We start from the raw sequence: 21,574 nt of genomic DNA on the forward strand, positions 1-21,574 counted from the left end.
GATTTTTATCAGGTTAGGCCTGCTCTTTTATATTTACAACTTTTAGCGACATATAAAATCTGTTTTAATGTGAGAAGGTATCTGTCCGGGTTCTAAAGCTCAAGACATTAGGTCCTGTCATCTGCGCTTTTCTTTCCAAACAGTTAGCGCATAAGTTAGGAACTCTTGTGGGCTGGTTATTAGTGTTGATGATCAATTATGTTTTTATGTTTGTTTTAACTGGGATGCCCTTTTTACTTCTGAAGCGCACTCTCTTTAGCCACCTCGGTAATTACTGTATTTGTGCATAACTGTTATGAATTGGCTGTTTTATGTACACTTGTATGATTTTACACATTTTACAATTGAATAAAGCCTTTACTTACTTCCTTGCCTCCAATTTCAGCTTGGCCAACTACAGCTGGAATTCCCTCTCTGCTCTAATGTCTGCCAACTCCTCTGGGAACAGGCCTTGGAAGGAAACAATGCTCTCTACCCCGGTAGGTAAGTTGGGCTCCTCTGGGTGCTGCAGCTCAGGATCTGTGCCCAGGCCCTCTCTCTGCTCCTCCATACCCTCCTCCTCATCCTGGTCCTCTGTTGTTGCAGCAACTGGTGAGCCTTCACCCATGCCCTCAAACAATTCTGTAGCTCCAGCTTCCAGGAGCTCCTATCTGCTGGAAGCCCCTTTCCGTACAGAACTCCTTGAGTTCAGCCACAGTATGGATTAGCTCTGCAGGTTGTTCAACTCAAATTCCATTCTTGTAGGTATGGTCACAGAGCGTCAGATAGAATGAGAGTGAAAATGGAAAAAGCGAAAGAGCCATTCAAGGAGAATTTAAATAAAAATACTTGAATCACTGTATGGCACTGCACAAACACAAGTACTGAATCCCACCACTGAACACCAATGTGAGAAATTGGGTTGTTGGTTGAGGCGGATGAAACCCTACTCAAGCAGCAGCCACAATCCTTGTCAGGGTGAACCACAAAAAGTCACTAAATTAAAATGTGCTTACCCTCTGGAATACAATGCAATGGAACACCTGATATTCCAAGGAACTCGGGTAATGAAGTTACCACAAACAATGTTCCCCCCAGGAATCACTTAGAGAAGTATTATATTGGTCTTAATAGCATATGCAATAAATGCAAATAGTACAAATTCATCATTCATTTGTATTCGTTTACCTTTTAGCAATTGGATCTTGAAAAAAGATGTCCATAGTGATGGCACAGTGCAAGGGCAAAAGGTGAGCCACACAATATATAGCTCACAAAGTGTAAGAAATATACACAATATGTACAGTTGAAGGATAACCCAAATAGGACAACATTTTTGTCTAATCCGATAGTCTCACTATTCAGATTTCAATAGTCCAACATTGCATGATCTGTGTGCAGCCCTCATTAGTCGAAGGTTTTGGACCCTTCCAAGAAACCACATGGGGTCTTTATCAGGACAAAAGTGAATTGGGAGCACCCTACAGGAAATTACATGATTATTTGTCAGAGTTCTAATCACTAAGCAATAAAGAACTTTAAAAAAAGATTTTTAGGCAAGGGCATGTAAAGTCTCACCTGACCATTAGGACTCTGGTCTATATTAGTTAACACTCATGAATCCTTGTCAGAACAGACCTACAAAATGAATACATCCATTAGGCAATAACTAAATAAAAAGTCCCATGGCCAACATAAACAAATTCAATAGAAAAAAGGAAGGGGAGAAGGCTAAAAGTTTGGGGGTGACCCAGCAGAGAAGGCCAAGTCCAACAATGACTGTGTGATAGAAGGTGAGGAAACTGTGCTGCATTTTATGCTGTCATGTACCAAACCCATGTAGGCTAGGAGGCCGTTTCTTCGTCCACTTTTTAAGAAACAAAAGATCAGTTGCTGTAGCAGGGCCATGACTCTGTTATCAGAAGGACTTAGATGCTTTCTTTACGCCGGTAACCTCCTACATTTTTCTTGATTAGAACTTCACTAGTTCCTGCTCTTTTCAAGGTTACAACTATCAACTTTTAAAAATTGGTCTATTTTGTCAGTGCTTTTGATTGACTGGTTAGGGAGATCTTCTGCATTGAGCCCTGAATGGAAAAACTTGGAATATTGATTTATAATTTTAACTTAATTATTTTATATGGCATGTCTTTATTTTAGCTGAAACAAATAAACAATCAAAAACTTACACCAGAAGAGGATGGTCCTGAAAAAGGGATGTGCAGCCAATGGACCTGTTTGCTGTTCTTACTCCATTAACAATCCATTACAACTAAAAAATAGAGAGGCACTGGGAATGCCACTGCTACGATATTTCAATTACCCAAACTTCAAATAATCTTGGATGCAGTTCTGTCAATTAATATTTTCGAAAATGAAGTACCCAGATGTGACTTTCTTTTAACTGCCAAAACCTCTGTATTGTGCCATCCAAAGGGGGAGAAAGCTGTGCCTCACGTATTGGGCTCTGTTGGTGACCACTAATCCCACCAACTCCTGAGCCTGAGAAACACGCTCAAAAGCGCTATGCTGGCCCTCTGTGTGGGACGTGCGCAGGGATGCTCCCCGGGCAAAGCCTGGGCCAAAGGCGGGCCCGTCCACGCCCGTCATTACCCAGAGGAGGCTTGGCTCGGCCACCCCTCTAACCTTTGGGGATTAACCTTAGTGTATCCTCAACCAAAGAACGGTTAAGCGGAAAGCAAAGGCATCTGAACTGGGAGGAGAAATCATCAACACGCTGGACCCCTTCCTGACAAGAGCAGAGGATGTGCTCTCTAAGGAGATTGAGATCACGGAGCGCTGATTCTCCTTAGAAGAGGTAAGACTTACCACTATAACCCCTGACTTTCCTTGAGTGGGAATTATAGAAGATTGGACTATCCATAGTACAGCAGCCAGCATGTCGGCCTTGACCAATAACTCTAAGTCCTCTGGAGCAGACGGTAGTCCTATAGTGGAACCCACAGGCAAGAGGTAAAGGGGGAGAGCTAAAAAAGCTCCTATAACTAAATCACTAACGGCTCCCAAAAGTATTTCTTCAGATATACTTTGGGGGTCACCTTTAGACGCTGCACTCAGTCTACAACCACTACTTTCAGGAGACGATTTGTGCCAAAAGTTGGAGCAGACCCTCAATACTCTCTTTCAGCCGATTATGATCAGACTGTTTAAAATAGAGGAGAGTCTAAATCTCTGCCTTAATGTCCAACTGGGGTCCGAGCGATCTGAGCAGGCAAGGGCACATGAGGGAAATCTAGGCCATTCACAGCCACCTCCTGGGCGTCTCATTCATTTTACCGTCCCTACACCATATTTACGGGATAAAACACATTAATCGCAAACATTACCAAACAAGAGATTGAAAGTTTATTCAGATACCCAAAGGCAATCTGTGCTTGTGGGTACTAATAATGAATGAATGAATGAATAGTACTTATAGAGCGCATGGCTACCATAGGCCTCCCAGCGCTAGAGACAAGCCGCCAGACAATCAAGCAGTCAGACAATTCCGGAGAACAGCAGGGTCTTCAGTTGTTTGCGAAAAATGAGATGATTGGTCTCAAGTTGGATATGATCTGGGAGCTGATTCCAGCCTTTAGCCGCAATGAGGGAAAAAAGACGTCCCCCACTCCGGGCTCGATGTACTCTGGGAATTATAGCTAGATGTTTTTTCTCAGAGCGTAGGGATCTATTTGGGAGGTAAGGGAGAATAATGGATCGAAGGACCGGTGGGGCCTTAGCTGAGAGTACCTTGTGGACAAGGCACAAGGCCTTAATCTGAATTCTCTCAGCCACCGGGAGCCAATGCAGGGATTTGATGAGAGATCTAGCCGATTCCTGCCTATGAACCTGCAGCAGTAGTCGGGCCGCACAGTTTTTTTAACTATTTGTAATTTTTTGATGGTTGTGGATGGAGACCCTAAATAAAGCACATTGGCATAATCAAGCCTCGAGAAAATCAGGGCTTGCACCAAAAGCTTCCTGGCAACAAAAGGCAAAAGTGGAAGACCCCTACAAATCATCCTACACCTTCTGAAGAGGGTTGTGAGAAGGTGGCCTGATGTATGCTGTCCACTAGTTCTAGTGGGCACCCTGTATCAGTCCAAACAACCCCTTATGGTGATAGGTTAAAGACAACCTTTATTGAAAGCTATCCTAGTGGTAGCTATGGAGAGCAGCCTTCAGGCTAAGTCTTGAAGGAATGTAAAGCAGCTTGTTTTACCAGTCTATAATCTCTTGAATGATCAAATGAAAAGACAACCTGAATGATCAAATGAAAAGACAACCACACCAGGTATATATTCAAAATATATGTATTTAAGGTTAAACACACCCCTCTAGTCTCTTTATGAGACTGGAGTTCAAAGTACTAAAGCTACAAGTGATCAAGCATCAGTAAAAGCACAAATACACGTTTGGGCCCTAGGGGCGCACCAAACCATATATTAAAAAAAATGGTATAAGAACCACGACTAAAATAGGCACTAGGCCTATTGCCTCTAGAATCGCTGGGACCCCAAGGAACCCCCCAAGGTAGTGACACAGGGGACCCACGGGAGCTGTATGCAGTGTGGAAACACAACCGTGGGTTCCTATTATTTTCTATGGGCAATGTTGCGGTTGGAATTTTAAAGATTAGGGACACTTCTAATCGAGTCAGGACCAAACCCTTTTGGACTTCAGAAGTTCTAGGGCTAGCACCCACGAGAGCACTGGAGTACTCGAGTTACCTCACCCAGGGAAGCCGGATGCATAGGTGTCTTTTGGTGTCGGGTTGCGTCGTCGATTTCAATGGAAGCCTGCAAAGAACTGCTGCTGCGGTGAAGAGGAGAAGTGTCCAGAGAGATCCAAGCCTGGATCTAGGATGTAAGGAACCTGAAAGCAGAGGGGACAGAGTCTGGGTCACTTTCCAGTGACCTAGGGCAGGATGGACCAATGCCCACAGATGTCGGGGGCATCAGGTGAGTTGATGGGTTTCTTGACTCTTCAGCCACGAGGTCCAGGAGGCATCGACAAAGTCCACGAGCCGGATTCGAGCTGTCCCACGAAGTCTGTCGAGTGCTGCGGTTTCGGCGACCAGAAAGGACCCAACAAGCCTTGGCAACGGCAAGTCACTGGAATTCAGAGAAAGGACTGCGGTGCAGACCAGCAAGGTCTGAGGGACTCACCCAGCGAGGGTAAGTCAGGTGCACGTCTGGAACAACCAGGAACACCCAATCTGAAAAGGAGTCGCCTTCGTGGGGACCTGCTGGCCAACGGGATAGTGAACACGAAGGAGCCTCAAGTGATCGCACTTGAAGCTGGCCCTCGTGGAGTGGAGGCCAACAATCTTCGGTGCAGGAGGTGCTCAAGGCTGGGGCTACTCAGAGCCCAAAGCAAAACTTCGAGGATGACCAGGAAGGTAGTGTTGCTGCAAAAGTTCACAGTGTCCAGGGGTCACGGTTCCACGTCACCCACAATAGCCACGGGCCTCAACTTTGCTGTGGACTCAGGGTAGCCTCAGGGAAGTCTGGAAATCCACCTCTGGGGATGCAGAGACTTCGGCGTCCGGCGGGAGCTTCAGAATTGCAGACCGGTCAGTTGCTTCTTTGGTGCCTGCCAAGCAGGGGAGTCACTCCTTGACCCCAAGGGAGATTTCTTCCATCTTCTAGTTGTGATAGAAACTCAAAGGTCCAGGATATATGTTGCAGAGGTTCGTTCATGGTAATCTAAAGTCCTAGGGACTGGATTCTATACTTATACTAAGTTTAGGGGATGGACTAACTCTAAGGCCCCACCTATGGGTGGACCTGGGGTGGGGGTGGTTCCCCTTCCCCTTTGCCAGAGCAGGGGCTGAGTGCCCCTGCAACTGGTTTGAACTGGGCTATGCACAGGGACACCTTGTATGCCCCAGGCAGTGTCTCAAAACAGTTCTCTGAATGCACCCACCCTGCCCCAATACACATCTGCCTGTCTGGGGAGGTGGTTACACCTCCCTGTGACAGGAAACATATTGTCCAGGGCTCTCCTTCCGGAGTTTCCCCTAGCAGCAGGAGGACAGACCCGTGTCTGTGGCAGTGGCATCCGTTTTGTGATGCCAGGGCTTTGGAAAGTTTTAACCGGGCTTAGCCAGTGTGAACATGTCTCTCCCTCTAGAAGGGTGGAATGCTACCCCCGCCACCAGGACTGGTGGGGGGGGTGGGTAGTATTCCAAAGCGTTTGACACCAAACACGACATGTTTTGATGCAGCCATCCCAAAGTTAGCATTTACCACAAGGTTATAATGCACTTAAGAGTATATGGTATGGCTGTATCACAGAACAGCCATAAGGAAGTATTTCCGAATGCTACAGAGGGGCTCAGCTCATGCTTGGGCACCCTCTCACATAAAACCAAGCACTCTGCCTTCAGGATTGTCAAGGCCTGCTATAGGAGTGGCTTATAGGTTTATATGTGTCTGTATAAGGTAGTGATATAGGTAGCCTATACCACAGTAAGGGGTGCAAGCACACCCTTACCCAGGCTGCAGTAGCAGACCTGTGGTGTCATTTTGGAGTGCTTCCCAGGGGTGGCATAATACATGCTGCAGCCCCTGGTACGCCTCTGAGGTACCTATGCCCTAGGTACATAGTATACCATATACTAGGGGCTTATAAGGCACTCCAGAATCCAATTAGATATGTACCTAATGTACATGGAAACCATTTAACAGAGAAAGCAGATAAACTGGGGCCCTGAATAGCAGGATCCCAGTCCAACTAAGTCATAAACCAGCAAAACACCAGGAAAAAAGTGGGGGCAACCATATAGTCAGATTCCACCTTCCTACAAGGGTTGTCAATTGGAGAGAGAGGGGTCCGTTAACAAAATAACTGGTGTAAATGGATTTGAGGCCAGTGGAGCTGCTGCTGCCTGTGACCATGTACCTACAAATTCTCAGAGGGCCCAGAAACCAGTGCAAGGTGGAAGATTAGAATTGCATCCGGCAGCATGCCCATTTGTTATTATTCTAGTCAACACCCCAAACTGAAATCAGCTCAGCAGGAAGCACATGTTTAAGAGGTTTTGGGTAAATCAGCAGAAGAATCTCATTTGCTGTTTGGCTTCTTGTTGTCCACATCTAAGGATAAACCATTTTTTAGTCTGGATGAAATGAAAAGCGCTTTAAACCAGTGCAGCACATCTAGGGCATCTGGCCCAATGGACTACCAATTGATTTATTTTTAACTAATCAGGTGTTATGGGCCCCATTACTTACCATTGTTTTTAATGTTTTAACCCAAGCAGGTGTCCCCCCTCTTGGAAAAAGAAAGGTATCATTGCAATTTATAAAAATGGGGATACGGCTACCCCCAAAAATTATAGACCTATATCACTCCTAGATAGCACAGCAAAATTAATGGGCTGGTTGCTCTTCAATAGGCTAAAGGCATGGGCTCAAGAAAGGAATATACTTACTCGAACTCAGTATGATTTTAGAAAGGGAAAAGGGGCAATTGAGCAGTGTCTCAACCTGAATTTGTTAAAAGTCAAATATACCCCGGCCAAGGAGGGACATCTCTAAATGGCCTTTATGGACTTGTTAGCTGCCTTTGACTGTGTGGCCCCTGTTAAATTATGGTCAATAATGGAAGGTATGGGTATTGAGAAGTCCATAATTAATTATATCCGTGAGATGTACTTCTCTGTCATGGCTTGTGTTCGTTACGGGAGAGAGGGAGAATGTACCAGTTACTTTGGAATCAGCCGTGGTATTAGACAAGGGTGTGTACTCGCCCCCTTCTTACGTTCAATAGAAACTAACGGTGTGGAAGCTACTCTAGCTGGATCGACTATTGATGTTACTATTATTAATTCATCCCCTGTGCCGATACATCTCTATGCAGACAATGCAGTGTTATTGGCATGGATTGGCAACACACTGCAGAGCCTCATAGAGACGTATACTAGATTCATGAAGGAATTAGATCTCAGGGTAAACAAATCTAAGTCTTATGTGCTTGTGGCAGGAGTGAGACCTAAAAAATTGCCTAGATTGACCATAGAAGGGAAAAAACTGGAGGTGGTGGATCCTTTCTTCTATTTGGGGGTACTATTTGACTAAATAAATATGTGGCACAACATATTGGTCAATAAAGGGCCTGTTATGGAAAAAAGTATAGGGGCTCTTTTTGGGTTCATAAAAAAGCTTGGTCCAAACCAATAGATACACTTAAAAAAAATTATGAAGCAAAAAACAATATCTGTTGCCACGTATGGGGCAGCTGTGTGGGGAACCACTAGCATATCCAATCTACAATGAATTGAGGATAGCTTCATGCAACGATTAGCAGGCGTCCCTCAATCCTGCTCAACCTATAATTGTCATTCTGAACTGGAGCTCCCTTCATTACAGATCAGATTTGTTCTGCTTCACCCATTTTGTGCCACTCAGTGTGGAGAAGGGAATCGTTAAAAGTAACATGAGAAATTCTGAGAGATTCCCTAAAGCTACATGGCTCACATAAGATAAAGCGGCTTCAATATGTTAAGAATAGTTTTTACTCCATTGACTTGGACAAACTATTTGACAATCTGATCACATGTGCGACTGTTTCAAGGTCTGAACTGAAAGAATAATGACAGAAAAGCAGAAGAGAATGAGATGAGAGTCCAACTGTACTAAGTCTAGGGTAAAACAATACCATTTAGCACCCAGAATAAATACAGCTGATTCTACGTATTTATCCTTTGTTAAGAATTTCCATCACAGATACTTATTACTGAGGTTCCGATTGAACTAAATCCCTCTTATGTTAGGCTATCCTTCTAACACTTATTCTATGGATGCTCTTTCTGTCTGCCCATGTGACGCACGTTCATCTCGATGTGAACTTCATCTCCTATTTTTCTGCAGTCTGTACAGTGAGGAAAGGAAAAGGTATATCTTCCTGCTTATCGTAGCCTTAAATTCAGACAATGTTGCCAAGTCCTATACTTTTTAAAGCTGTTACCTGACCCTTTTACATGCTATTGCCTAGCCTCATAGTACCCGTAATCTGGGATATATAGAAAATAATATACAAATCTTTTATACATTAACTTTTTTCTTTGTTTTAGATGCACCTGTATCTTATCATGTAGTTTTAATTGCAACCTTTACAATGAATTGTATATTTCTATGTACTTTTTATGATTAGTAAAGTTTTATGCGTTTGGTATAAGAATACTTTTATGCCTTTTTTTGTACTGACGAAATAAAGTGATTATAACTGACGGACTGACTTTCTTTTCAGTGATATCTAATAATATTTTCATTTTTTTATATTTCAAAAAATTCTCGTAAACAAGTGACATAATTCTGTAATCACGTAATTGGCATTACAAATACAAGATGTAACAGATATCTTATATCTGGCCTCATAGAAACCTACATTGGAATGAACTCTTTTTTTATCACCAAACTACCCACATTCTTCCAAAGACATCTGTCAGAAAGAAAACATGTTTGCTCATGAGCTTCCACCATCCTTACTAGGAAAACCAGTAGAAAGTGTACGTTTAAAATATAGCACACTGAACAACTTACCTTAGCAAATTTTCTTGGGCCTACAATAATTCAAAAACAACTTTAAATACAATTAAATTGGATACTTCTATTCTTAATTAGACGGAATGTTTAAAATTGCATCATAACCTTACTATAAACCTTAAATTGAATTTGAACCTTGAACTCGGAATTGTGTTAATATTTAGGCCTACCCAGTGGCTTTTCATCAACCCAGAAATAGTTTTGATTCTTTTCTCAAACTAGACTGTATACAACTTTACACAGGTCAAGATGGCCAATGATACATTAAGACTACGGTAGGTAGCTGCACAAGGTCACTTGCATCAAATTACCTTTAAGATAGCCTTGTTGCTAAAGTAGGGGGGGGGGGGAAAGAAATGGCAAGCTGTAATTTTGTCCAAAAATAAACTTGCAATGTGACCTGAGTAATAACTTCATATTACAGCTGTTCATCTGGAATTCAAAAATATGAACTCTACATTTTGTTTGTCATTTATCTACAGATTATATAAAGTAAAGTGATATAGATCATATAGAACATATTTGATTTACCTTCACAGGATTTGCCATTGTCCCCCAGTTTGTAGCCAATTGGACATTTACAGTAGTAACTACCGATAGTATTACAGCACTGGTCATGGCATCCACCATTCTCACTGGCACATTCATTTACATCTGCAGAAGATCAAAGTGAAAAAACAGTGTAAGGCAGATCACACAGACGAAAAACAAATCAGGTGTTCAGTGGTTATGCTGATGTTGAAGGTTGAAATGTGTGGAGGGACATCTGTTCTTGGGAAACCTGAAAGAATTTAGGATTGCACTGATTAAACCAAGAAATGGATATGTGGTAAAAATGTTCTCTAGAGCAAAAAGTGAAAAACATGGAGCTGGTTATCACAAAATAGCCAATAATTAGTGATAGTATGTTATTAACTTTAGTTTAAAATATTATGATCTTAAAAAATCTGTCTTAAGTCATTCTTTGATGGCAGTAACTGTATCTCCTTCAAAAACATAAAATAAAAAAACATATAATCATGCCACTTCTATTGGTTACATCCAGCTTTTGTTAACTATGAATAAAGAGAATTAAATAAACAATGTCTAGCAATGGTCACACATGATATTTGAAATAACCTTCTATCCTATGAAGTGAATTGCAAAAATATAGCTGTGACTAAAGGACTACAATTCTAGAATAAGAAAGGGAAATATCAATATATAGTTTTCATAAGTATGTTACTGGATTAAAATTAGTTTTTTGGGTTACCTATAGGGGTGGGTGTAACTTGCAGAATTACGAGGAATTACCCAACAATTCAGTGATATTACGTGGAATTACATGAGGAGAGTAATTCTACATTTAACGCTATTTTCCTTGAGCGAAAATGCCCAATTACATCCAAAATGGACGTGAGGATGCATTTTGTGCTAGGAAATAGCACTATATGCAACAGAACATGAATGGCGAGTATGAACAGCCACTCAGGTTTGTTAAATGTGCACTTGGGTAGGATTTTCTTCCAATTTACTCCCAGCATTTAGCGCTAGTTATCTCAATGTAAAATGCACCCTCACGTCAATAATCGACATGTGGATACATTTTTCAATAAGTAAATAGTGCTAAATGCACCTGAACATAAATAGCAGCGCGAGCAATTGCTAGCGCTTCTATGTGTGGTCTCGCAGTAGGATTTCCCCCCCAAATTACTCTTAAGTATGCCATATATTCTCATTATTATTGGTAATTCCGTAATGAAAGTAATGCAGAATTACCAAAATTACTCTAATTACTCGGGGTTAATTGAAATTCTTAAAACATATTCTTAAATTCTATCCATAGGGTTATTCTTAAATTCTTAAAACTGATTATAGCTGCCAGCTATTAACAATCATTAAATCCTCTGCCTAAGACCCACCACCTTGCATGGCCTTACACAAATTACATGGCCAAACTATTGTGATTGTTGCTCCAATGTGACAACTACGGTCAGCCTTCCAGCCTTCCAAAAAAAACTCTGCCTCCATTTTTCAAGGTAGGAGTGTTAACAATCTTGCAATCACAAGGATTCATTCTGCTCACTTCATCACCTTACTAACAAGTCTTTGGCCATTAAAATTGAGGCTAAAAGACCACTTTTCAGCACCATTATGTTATCTTATCTCAGAGACTGTGACACTTGAGATCACCATGTCCCAATACTGTATGGAATAGTAGCAGTCATTCCCTCCTACACTGCCCCTGTTAGCTCTGTAAAAACTCCTTATAGGCTTGGCAGCAGGAGAGAGATAGAAACTGATAGATATGTTTACGACATGGGCAGTGAGCAATTGAGTAGGACTTCTACCTTCCTAGGGGCCCCCTGGGAAAGTGAAGTTTATCTCTATTTGACTTCTGTTTATTCTCTTTCTGTCTAAACCTTACTGCCTACCTCTGATTGTCCTCCTAGTGTCATCTTAAGTTGTTTTTTTGTAATCCAAGACAGACGCAAGACAAGTTTAAGCTGTTTTGTATGGCCCTGTTAATGTTTAGGATAACATTTAGTATTGTTTGATATCCAATGCACTTGAATTGGCAGTAAATGGATAGTAAAATTCAAATTTATTACATACTGGGGACCTTAAAATATGTCTTGCCAGTGCCCCCAAAATCCTTAAGTTCACACTGCGAACTGCATAAAACATCATTTCATCTCTTATATGACCAAAACTTTGCAGAAACTGTAACACTTTGCAATATTTCCCTAGTTAGGCCCATGTAGCAAAGCAGCTTATTTCTTACATTGTCCTAGAAAAGAACATTTCAGGGGTGAAATTTTGCCTACATTTGAATGCACAATGTTGGATTAGTTTCTCTGAAACTACTTTGTTTACACATCCCACAACTTTATGACGATGCCTTGAACATCATGTACTAGGCTTCTCTACGCACTAGGTGCAAAAGTCGTCCTATCTTCATCCATGGGGCAACAGCGCTGTCTACATATCCATAACATTGCTAATCTGATGCGCACATTGTGAAGGCTGCTTTTTATTATAAATAATAGGAATCTCGATAGATTGGGAAAGGAGGCACTTCTGCTGACACTGAAGGTTTTTGCAAGTTGAGAAATCATCAAGCCCCGGTCAGACATTCCGTGAGGAGTGCCCAACTCGAGACCAAGACAGGGTCCTTCACTCTCTCCAATTAGTTAATTGGGTTAAATCGTGCCTTGGGGGGATTATTGGCTCTGCACCCATACACACTCTAGGTACACTCAGAGAAGGATGCGCCTTGTACAAGTACATTAGGTTACCCTATTTTTTGAATATTTGCATGCATATATTCATTGCTTCAGCTCCATAGTAGAAATGTATCTACTGCTCACTCTTTTGGTGCTTGTAATCTGCTTCATTTGCTTCTGTCTCCTAATCATTGCAGCACATGAATTTTATACAAAAATAACATAGGTTCAATAAATATATTGAAAGTGTCCCACCGGGTATTCTTTTTACTTCTCTCAGAGAAAGTAAGCACGCGTGACTGAACTAATTATTCTGTACTTTTTCCATGATACCTGAGTGATCAGGGTTGTCATGTTCAGTGGTTGCCAGGGTCCATTTGCTACCTGGTGAGGTTAGGGGGGCTCATGGTGGCACTGTGAGCTAACAGGTCTATAGGCCAACATATCCTTCGGGGTGTCCGGAGCCAATCTAGACACCCAGCCCTTCGTTTATGTTGTCCAAACAATGCGCAGATCCAACGGATTAGTAGGAACTACACAACAACTTCAACATAGCAAATTTCTCAAATATTAGCTGTTATGTTATGCTTTTATAAATGAAAAAATAGGCAAATGATGTAAATCAGGCTTTACCCTTGGTGCGGCCATGAATTCCCACACAAAGAAGAGATGTATATTCTTCTGAGTCTGTGGGATTCACTAGAACAAATCTATTGTTTCTTTTATGAGCCACCAGCTGTCTCACAGAAACTCTCAAGAAACAGATTAACAGACAATGAGGAGCTGCATCACAAAACATCTAGGCTGGTGCTAATAAGTATCCAGGATGTTTTATGGCATGGCTAGGTGCAAGCACCTTTAAACGCCATATAATGGAAGCAGATGTGTAGATATGGTAATGTGTGACAAGAATGTGAATGCATATTTGTTGTTTTTCATTCTGTTGTGATGAGGATACATTATGTTGTTTTCTGTGCTGTATTCTTTTTGCAGATATTTTTTCAGTCTCCACAGGCAAATCAGCCTATGAGACCATCATCAGGACTCATCAGTACTCAGTGATGTAAACAAAGACAAACTGGGCACTTCTGCAGCACACACAGAAGTAGAAAAAAATCGCCACAATGTTTGTTTATGTGCAGGGAGAGCTACCTTCCTGCACATAAACAATCATTAGTGCCTGGCCTGGCAGTTTGTTCTGGACTGTTCCCATGAGGCACAGGGTCAAGACTGATTTGCATATGGCTGGGTTCAAACTGGAATGGCATGATGAGCAACAAAACGATGGATTTAGGCCCAGATCTCTGTACTGGGGTGAATGTATGACATTGTTCTGCATTCTGTCCATCAATTGTTCTTTTTGCATTTGTCACCCTGAGTGGGACGGGTATGCCCAGACGTGGGTCCTGTGATTCTCCATGGCACTGGAGTCAAGCTATCCTGGTTGATGAGGGGTGAAACCCCAAAACCGGTCCTGGGATGCTTGTTTCCAGTCCAGGGAGGTCCTGGCCTGGCAGTTCGGTCTGGACTTTTCCCATGAGGCACAGGGTCAAGACTGATTTGCATATGGCTGGGTTCAAACTGGAATGGCATGGTGAGCAAAAAAATATGGATCTAGGCCCAGATCTTTGTACTGGGCTGAATGTATGACATTGTTCTGCATCTGTCCATCAATTGTTCTTTTTGCAGTTCCCACAACTAGACATTTTGTAAATACTCGGGTTCTGATTTTATTTTGAAAGGCAAAATCTTGAATTGTTAGTGTGTCCTGTCCAATGCGAATCTGAGTAACATTTGTGTGATCTGTTATTTGGTATTTGCAGGTATGTGTCCTTGAGATCTATGTTGCTATGTGGTCTCCTTTCCCTATAAGCGGGATGACCTCTTCTAGGGTTGTCATCTTGAACTTTGTATTTTGATTGATCTGTTGAGTGTTCTGAGATCTAGCATTGGTCTTAGTGTGTTGTTTGGCTTTGGCACCAGTTAGTGGAGTAACACCCTGATTTCTTTTTTCAGTGGAACACATTCTACACATACTTTGCTTCATAAGTCCTTGTGGCATTGTTCCACCCTCTTCAACCCTTTTTTCATTGGTTGTATTGTGGGAGGAGCTTCTAAAAATTTTATGCACTAACTGTGTCATGCCACTTTTGCGGAACGCATCAATGCCAGCACCAACAAAAGCAAAGAAATCTTTGCCATTGTAAAGGATTTCACCTCACCAGAGACCGCCTCCAACTCGTTCACCCTCTTGCAGGAACCCTGCAACAATCTCATTCAATTCTTCCGCAACAAAATCACGTCAAAAGCAACTTCAACCTGCAAGCACACATGACAGACATTGCCAAACTCCTCCTGATCTTATCCAAAGAACCAATGAAACAATGCTAACCACATGGCGAGTCATCACCACAGAGGACACCACCAGACATGGCCAATCATGACCGCAGAAGAAACTACCACCACCATGTGAAGTCCATCCACTTAGGGGTCCCCACCTTGCCTACTCCAGAGGACTGCTGTCCATTGCTGAGAAGCTGGTTTGACCACTGTGGGAATTTGTAAATAGGTGTTTTAATAACATGTCCTGATAGGTTTTACGTCTACAAAAAAATGCTTTGTGAAGGTGTGCACAGGAAGATAATGTGGCCGCTATGCAGATGTGGTTTAAAGAAAAGGCAGCAATTAAACCAATAAAGGAGAGTGTTGCTCATTTCCCTAGGTAAATGTGCCCTTGGCATTTATTTGAGTGTGACTCTTGTCTTGTAACATGTCTGGATTGTCTTGACTATCCACCTCCCCCTGGGAGAGCCTTTTATGTGGAGCCCTTACTTGTTTGGGTGAAAGATAAAAAAAATAAAAAAAGGATTAAATGTAGTCAATTTCCTCCAAACAGATCACAGTTTACCTCTGAGATGTCTGGAGCTGATCAGAGCTTATGTTGCTTTTTTAACTAATTAAAATATTTTGTAGACAGTTCTTAGCATGGGTTACTTATGATACAAAAATTATGTTTTTGACATATGTTTTTGACCCCAACGGAGGGGCCAGGCCCCAGGGGATGGGGTCCCTGGGCCATAATTGGCTTGAGGAGGGGCGCTACGCGGGCCGCCTCCCCACAAAATAAATAAATAATTAAATAAAGAGGGTGGCCAGGCCGCAGGGGATGGGGTCCCCGGGGCCATAATTGCCCTCTGGAGGGGGGCCCCCCTCCCATTTTTTAATGGGGTCAGGCCCTGGGGGATGGGGTCTCCAGGGCCCCAGAAATAGTAATAGAAGGGGGGCCACACAGCCCCCCTTCTAAAAAAAAAATAAAAAAAAAAAAAGCCGGCATTGCGCCAGAGGCCCCAACCCCACCCTGCACCACTCTGCAAGCGCACCCCATGGCGTGTTTTAAGTTGGGGAATTAATTCCCCTTGAATACTGAGGGTCACTCGGGGCCAACTAGCCCATCAGGTACCTTCAGTAAGCGCCACTGGGCTGTGTTGTAGAGAGGTGGTCCGAGGCCATGCCCCTTTTTTCACCTCTCTGCAACGCAGCACTGTGGCGCTTACTGGAGGTACCTGGTGGGCTAGTTGGACCCCAGGGACCCTAAGGATTCAGGGAGACTTAATCCCCCAACTTAAAACACACCATGGGGCGCGTTTGCACAGTGCTGAAGGGAGGGGGCGGGGCTTGATGTGACATGTGGGCAAACACGTCCTGTGATCTTCCTGAGCTAGAGTGGTGGGAGGAGTTGTCACTTGCACCTGAATAGAGCTGGGCCTGTCTTTTACAATGCTGTCTCTGCCTCCCTATAGGTTGTCTGAAGCCAGGACTGGGGATTGAATGGGGGTGCTGTGCACTTCAAAAGTTTGTTTGAAAATACCTCCAGATCAAAGAAAGTTTGAGCATAAGTACAGCGGCTCTGATCCCATGATTTTAGACACTGCATGGGACTTGTAAGAAGATCATGAGGGCCCTACAGACTACACCTTGCCAGAAAGAATGGTTATGCTGCCAGGAGGAACAGTCTTGGACTCTCTTGTCTGTTGTGCTGACCTGTGGCCTGCTGGACTGCAAAAAGCACTGGCTGCTTCCCTAGAAGGACTCTTTGTGCTGGCTTGCTGCACCTATTCCTGCTTGGTGCCCCCAAGTGATCTCCCATGGTTTGGTGGCCTGCCCTGTTCTTGTGAAAACATAGTGCTGGTGAGTGCTTTTATTTCTATGGTTCTTGGCCCTACAGAGACGTGCATGGTGAATGCTTCATCTTTCATTGATCTTGAGCCAGAAGCTAATGATTTATTTTCCCTGCAGCCCAGCCGGTCACTGTGTGGTTGCCAATCTTCTTTTTATCCACAGGACGTGTTGTCTGCTGTGTAGGCCCCCTGAAATGTCCAGATACAAGCATCGTGCTCTGCTGCTCAAAAACTCCCACTTTGTGTGTGACACCAATGAAAGACAACAAGCAAGATTTCCACCAATTCCCCCATGTTGCCTGGCAGATCGTGGGTGGCCTCAGGATGGAGTGAAACTCCCCTATTATGTGACACTGCACTGGCTCAATGTCTGCATCCTTTCTTCCCTCAACTGCCGTGAAACCCATGATGATAGTGGGCTGTGTAGCGAGGTTGTGATGGGCCTGCCAGCAAAGTATGTAGTAGGCTCAGGGCATAGTTGGGCTGCACTTGTTCAGTAGCTGTGCTGTGCACTCGCAGGCAGCTACGCTGGTAAACCTAGATGCGGGGGACCAGGAGAGGTCTCCTCGCTCATGTGTGTGGTGGGTGCACCCCCGCTGGGCTGCACCTGGTAGGAGCATTTGTCCTTGATCGGACAAAGTATTGTGTTTAAAGGATGCCAGACAGGTTGCAACGCCTGACTCAGTGCCAGAGCACTCTGCATTGGTTTTGGCAGCTGCTCCTCACGGTCGGGGGCACCTGCCATTTGCTTTCCTTACACGCAGGTTCTCTCCTCAGATCACTGTGATTGTTTGCTCCCCTGAGTTGGTGCCTGGTTGCCATGGTGGTTGTAACTCCTGCAGTAGGTGTGCAGGTGTTCCTGCAACCTATATTTTGTGCAAAGTACCGAAGAGTAGGTAATGAAAGCCCAGGAGTGCTGGACCCTGCCCTTTATGGTGATTCCTATGTTTGTTTTCTCTTCTCTACCACCTGCATTTTATGCCCTGATGTTGTGATCTATGTCATTTTTCCTCACAATGCCAGGACCTGCATAAGATGCCCAGAAGTTATCATTTATGTGTGTTAAAGCCTATATTTTATGTCCTGATGTTATGATTCATGTCGTTTTATGCCCTTCAATGACAGGACAACGAGTATAATTTCTGGATCTGCATATTAGGTACAGTGATGTTGTTTTTATGAAGTGTGCAACATATAAGTATGTACTTTATTGCACTAATTGTGATATTGTGACAATTGCCTAGCTGGCAAAGTGATAATTGGTTTATGTTGCTTTGGTCTATGTGTTATGTGCAATATATGAGATTTTCTTTATATAATATTATGTGCAGTCACTTTTGTGGTGTATTTATCGTGTCACTAGTGTGTTTGTGTGTGTGTGTGTTGCGCAAATGCTTTACACATTGCCTCTGGGATAAGCCTGACTGCTCGTGCCAAACTACCAGGGGGGAGAGCAGGTGTTGTCTTGGGTGTGTAACTCCCTTACCTGGATTGGAGTGGTGGGTTCTGTCTGACTTAGGTGCATACCATGGCCAACTAGAAACCCCATTTCTAACAAGGATGCTGACAAAAACTTGGAATTTTTGTTCCAATGTAATTTACATTTTCAGTTGTATATATTTGTTTGTGTGGTTTATGTCCAGTGTTGGATTGTGTTTTCTAAATATATATATCTGAATATGTTATTAACACATATGAGTTGTAAATGTAAAACAAAGTAACATTATTAAACATACTTACATGTATATGTGTTGCATACATAACAGTACGTTGTAATCTATGGCTAGCAGGAGTCTTTGTTTTTTGTTAATGTAACTTATCCCATCTACATGGGTTTAAACTGGATCATTTGGAGTTTTCAAGCAAGAGCAAGAGCAAGAGTTGTTGTTGACCTTTGGTAAAGTTTCTTTGCGGGGTAATTTGAGGTCCCACATTGAATTTCTTTATGTGTGACGCCCACAAATTTGCATGGGATACATATTAATGAGATCAGGAATGAGGATATATGATCAAATTTTCTTGTTCCTATTAGCATCATTGCTAAGGAGTCTAGAGGCACTGTGGGAGAAGATAGCTGAATATGTGGTATTCCAGTGGCAAAGCAGTTCTCATAGTTATAACATCAGGGTTTGGATTGCATGTTTGAACTCATCAGCAGCGATAAAAGCTTTGATCCCTCATAGTAATTTTATGTGGTAGTGTGAGTCATTGCGCTGAAACCTTTAATATTCAGTAGACTAATGGTCCAGATATTTTTAACCTTTTAACCCTGTCAAGCCCATCTGACACATTTATTTTTTTTGAAAATCAATTTTATTGATTTTAAATACGAAAAGGGAAGAAAAAACCCAGCAGTAGTCAAATGCAGCATGTTACAGCAGTTGTAGAATATCAGCATGTTGCATATAAAGAAAATGCACCAACAATACATAGTCTCATTAAAACCTCACACACTGCTCACATTTCCACGGTGGGGTGCTGTTATTCTATCTGCCCCAACTATTTGCCCGAGGTTTTGCGGTGCTTCACCGGGCACCCTCTGGCCTCATACAAAGACTTCTCTTCCGTGGCGCACCAGTCCACCCCCTGTGCAATTTCGTTACAGTGGGTGGGCCAGGGTTTGACCAGTTAGCTGCAATGTCCCTCTTGGCCACTACCATAGCTGTGTTTAAAAATAACTTGTGAGATCTGGAGGCATCTAGACCATCGGTGATTACCAGGAGCCCACTTAACGGATGATGTGGGAAGTCCCAGCCCAGAACCTCTGAGAGTTCCTTTTCGATAGAGTCCCAATATCGTACTATAGCGGGACAGGACCATACCATATGATAGAAATCTGCTTTGTCTTGTTCGCAATGCGTACATGATGCATTTAGTTTCAGACCTGCATTATGGAGGCGTTTTGGTGTTAGGTAAGCAGCATGCAAGTAATACAGTTGGATCAGATGGAGTCTGGCTGAAGTGGTGACTGTTTTGGGTGCCATCAGTGCATCACTCCAGTCTTCCTCCTGAAGGGGCCTGATCCATCCCTTCCATTGGCTCCTAAGGTGACTTAATGTGTTTGGAGTGTTGTTTGTAAGAGAGCGGTAGATACGGGAGATCCCTCCCCTTCCCAGGTCACCTCTCATGGTTTGCGCCTCGGGGGGACTTTACTCTGGTAGCGAGGTGTCATTTGGAATGTGGCTGTGACGGGTATGGCGTATTGCAGATACTTATAAAATTGAGAGGAGTGTAGAAAGTACCGGGTCTGCAAATCTTAAAAAGCCTGACACATTTTTATATTAATTTCTCAAAAAATACAGAATTTACATCAAGCCAAGCATTTCTTTGAATAGAAGTCTAGTTTCATGCCAATTTCGGCACAATTCCTTTCAACTATCTTTTTTTATAGAAGAGAGCAAGGAATCCTATGAAAGTTATATTGTAATGTTACTCAAATCATATTCAGTGCGAAAGTATTGGCAATTGTTGGGAAGTGAATGCGTATTGTCTTGGGGGTTAAAGCATGATACTAATGTGTATTCATTTTGTTACAGCTGATGAACTATGTATACAGAAAATCATTCAGATCACTGATTTGATTTGGAATTCACTGATCTATTTAGGAATACATATTATAGTGCATACAGCAGATTATTTTGTATATCGATTGCAAAGTTTTATGCTATTTCTGCTCTAGGAAGTCATAGACTTTTCACCAGCCATAGAGGGTGTCACAAGGTTTTTTAAATTTCATAGTAGAAATAGTAAATTGTTATGCAATTGACAAATTACTAAAAAGTTACGTCCAGATTCAGATATCCTGTGACTCTGTTTCTCTCTCAATTGTCCCATTCCTCATTCCCCGACTCTGTCTTTGGGTTCAGGTAAATGTGAGTTTTTGCATCAGTTGGTTCCAGATTACCAGGGTAGTGCAACCTTGACGCTTACCACGCCACGTGATTCATTTGCTTGAACCCAAATCAGATTCACCTTTTAAATGTTTCATGAATATTGGTCGAATTGCACCAGTTACAAAAGTAAATGAAAATCAGCATTTCAGTGGAAACAATAACCGAACCATAGATTTGAGATGCCATCAGTGATGTCATTAATGATGTTTTTAACATGTTATGATTGAAGTTATATGTAAGGTCAATAGTGCATGATGGGGACATGTGTTATGGATAGTTTACATAGATAGATAGTGATGCAGCGTAGAGGACAAATTTTACATATTCTCCTTATGTCACAGATTCTTGTTCACAACAGCTCATTCATACACTCATTCATTGGTGGGGCCCATAACACCAACACACACTCATCATTCAATCAATCTCACTCGAATCTGTACACAGGAAGAAAAAGGCGCTGGACATGTGGGTACCTTATTGCCTATCAGGATCAATTTACTTTTACATTATATACACATTCTATATACATCTTCAGAATCCTGACTTTAACATCAAGACACTCCACTGTTTGATCGATGGACCAACTAGTTGGACTGGTTGATAGTGAATTAGTACCAGACACAATTAAAGCCTAGGAAACATGTGATATTTTCTGTAATTAATTAAAGAATCACAAACTCATTTCTTAGTATTTCAATTTTGTTTATTTTAGCGTTAATTAAACTCTTAAATGTTGCACTTATTGTCTAGAACTCATTATTTGATCA

At 42.5% G+C, this 21,574-nt stretch overlaps 1 protein-coding gene across 1 annotated transcript in view; it reads right to left on the reverse strand.

Moving 5' to 3' along the window:
• Positions 1-21,574, reverse strand: part of LOC146785830 (uncharacterized) — a 946,503-nt gene that overhangs the window by 513,565 nt on the left and 411,364 nt on the right. The window contains exon 5 of the mRNA XM_085635161.1: positions 10,062-10,184. Coding sequence (XP_085491287.1) covers positions 10,062-10,184 — 123 coding nt within the window. The remainder of the gene's footprint in view (positions 1-10,061; positions 10,185-21,574) is intronic.

Source organism: Triturus cristatus, chromosome 11, assembly GCF_964204655.1.
Source record: "Triturus cristatus chromosome 11, aTriCri1.1, whole genome shotgun sequence".
Lineage (NCBI taxonomy): Eukaryota > Metazoa > Chordata > Amphibia > Caudata > Salamandridae > Triturus > Triturus cristatus.